The sequence below is a fragment of the Monoraphidium neglectum genome, assembly GCF_000611645.1.
Source record: "Monoraphidium neglectum strain SAG 48.87 unplaced genomic scaffold scaffold03024, whole genome shotgun sequence".
Taxonomy (NCBI): domain Eukaryota; kingdom Viridiplantae; phylum Chlorophyta; class Chlorophyceae; order Sphaeropleales; family Selenastraceae; genus Monoraphidium; species Monoraphidium neglectum.
In genome coordinates, this window is record NW_014010604.1 from 5,781 (window position 1) to 7,901 (window position 2,121).

The 2,121-nt window shown below is 62.8% G+C and overlaps 1 protein-coding gene across 1 annotated transcript in view; it reads right to left on the reverse strand.

The window, feature by feature from the left end:
- Positions 1–1,916, reverse strand: part of MNEG_12031 ([NU+] prion formation protein 1) — a gene marked incomplete at both ends in the record, with an annotated part of 2,695 nt that extends 779 nt beyond the window's left edge. The window contains 4 exons of the mRNA XM_014039497.1: positions 241–586; positions 914–1,089; positions 1,389–1,441; positions 1,703–1,916. Of these exons, the coding sequence (XP_013894951.1) occupies positions 241–586; positions 914–1,089; positions 1,389–1,441; positions 1,703–1,916 (789 nt within the window). The remainder of the gene's footprint in view (positions 1–240; positions 587–913; positions 1,090–1,388; positions 1,442–1,702) is intronic.
- Between the last annotated feature and the right edge of the window lie 205 nt (positions 1,917–2,121).

Consider the following 2,121-nt stretch of genomic DNA (forward strand, 5'->3'; position numbering starts at 1 on the left):
CCAGGGCGCCCAGGGAGTCCCTGCTCGTCGTGCGTTGAAGGGTTGGGGCGGAGGGGGTTGGGGAATGCATCGGGCGCGCCAGCAGCAGCGGCATAAACCTGCTGCCGCCACTGGAACACAACAGCAATTGCATGGCAGTCCAGGTGCAGGGTGCTAGGGTGAAAGCACAGGCTGCGCGCACCAACGCGTGCTCTGACTAATGCACAAGCACAAGGCCGATCAACAACCTGCCAAGCCCACCAGAACGCCGCCCCCGCCCCCCGCGGGTCCGGCGCCGCACCTGTCGAGGTAGTTGGTGGGCTCGTCCATGACCAGGATGTGGGGCTGGTTCCAGGTGCAGGCCGCCAGCACCACCTTGACCTTCTGGCCGCCAGACAGCCCGCGCATGTGGGCGTGGGTGGCAAACTCGGCCTCCAGGCCCAGCAGGCCCAGGTGCTTCTCCACGTTGGCCTTGGTGAGGGGGCGCAGCATCAGGCCCTGGCGCGCGGCCTCCTTGGCGTCCAGCTCGTTCACCAGGCGCTCAAAGCCCATCTCCACAATGTCGTCGCGCGGCAGCCACGTCGCAGTGTCGGGGCCCTGGCCCTGCCTGGGGGGCGCGCAAAGGTGGGTGCAGGGAAAATTGGGAGACATCAGCAAGGTGGACTGCAAGTCAATATCAAGATTTGGGGTTTGAGATAATGGCAGGGGTGAGAAGCTATCAGCAAGCCGGGCCGCAAGCGGTTCACAACCTGCAGCATTTCACTTATGCACAGCAGCAGAACACCTGCCACTTTACTAGAAGGTCGACAGCCCGCTGATGGCCATGCCAAGAAACCAGCTGGGAAAACCATTCCAGCCCTCTTGCCGGGGCTCCCTCCGAAAGCTTCCTCGACAGCAGACCAGGCAAGTCCCCCCTTTAGACCAGGCCGCGCACCACTGGACCTCGTACTCGTAGTCCTTCTTGAGCTTGCGGCGCGACAGCAGCTTGTCCACCTTGAGCTTGATGCCGTCGATGACGTGGATCTTGTCGCGCGCGGCCTTGTCCTCGGCAGTCTCCTGGCGTGTCACCTTTTTCAGCGCCTCGCGGTCCTCACCCACGGCATAGCGCCACTGGGGGGAAGAGGTCGCGTGAGGGTGTGGGGTGGGGGTGTCAGGTGGTTGTATGAGTGTTGCCAAGGGTTATCGGCCACACATGGCCACAAGACCCAGATGTGCTACAACCGCCGCACCACCAGGGGAAGTGATTACACATGCAATTGCAATCAGCAGGGACTCGCGAGCACGCCGATGCCGGCCCCGCTATGTATGCAAACGTGTGCGGTCTTGCTTCCACCGGCATGCTGATGTGCCTCTCCCAAAACCAGGCACACAGTGACGTCCTTACGGGCGCACCACCCCTGCTTAATCACCTGGATGTACTCGTTGGGCGTCTTGTCGAGGTGCGACTCGATGTGGTGGAACGCTGCAGGGTACAACAAGGGGGGGGGGTGGATCATGGGGGTCAGAAGGTGCAGAAATGGTGTGAGGCAGTCAGCCCAGCAGGCCGCCTGCCGATCTATTGCGCCTGCATCCACTTGCTCACGCACACGCACACAAAACACCATGCACACAAACAAACGCGCACATACACACGCACATGCACACACACACATGCACACGCATGCCACGTGCACATACAAAACGCCCACACCCAAGCGTGCACCCCAACGCTCCCCACGCTCACCGTGCTGGGCAACGTAGGCGATGCGCAGGTTGGGGTGCTTCCAGCAGCTGCCCTCTGTGGGCTCGGTCTCGCCCGTGAGCACCTTGATCAGCGTGGACTTGCCCGCGCCGTTGGGGCCGACGCAGGCCACGCGGGACGACAGCGACACCTGGAGGGTGGCGCCGGTGAAGGTGGGGGTGTCCCTGGAGGGGTAGGTGAAGCCGACGTTGTGCATCTTGAGAATGGCCTTGTCCTTGGACTTGACGCCCTCCAGGAAGCCGGGCTCAGGCAGGCGCCACTCCTGCTCGGTGGCCTCCAGCTTGTAGTAGGACTGCGCCTCGGGCACGGCCGCCACAAAGGCCGTGAGGTTGCCCTTGTAGACCTTGAGCTTGCGGTTGGCGTAGTGGATGATGTCGGAGCACACGCGGTCGAGGAAGCCC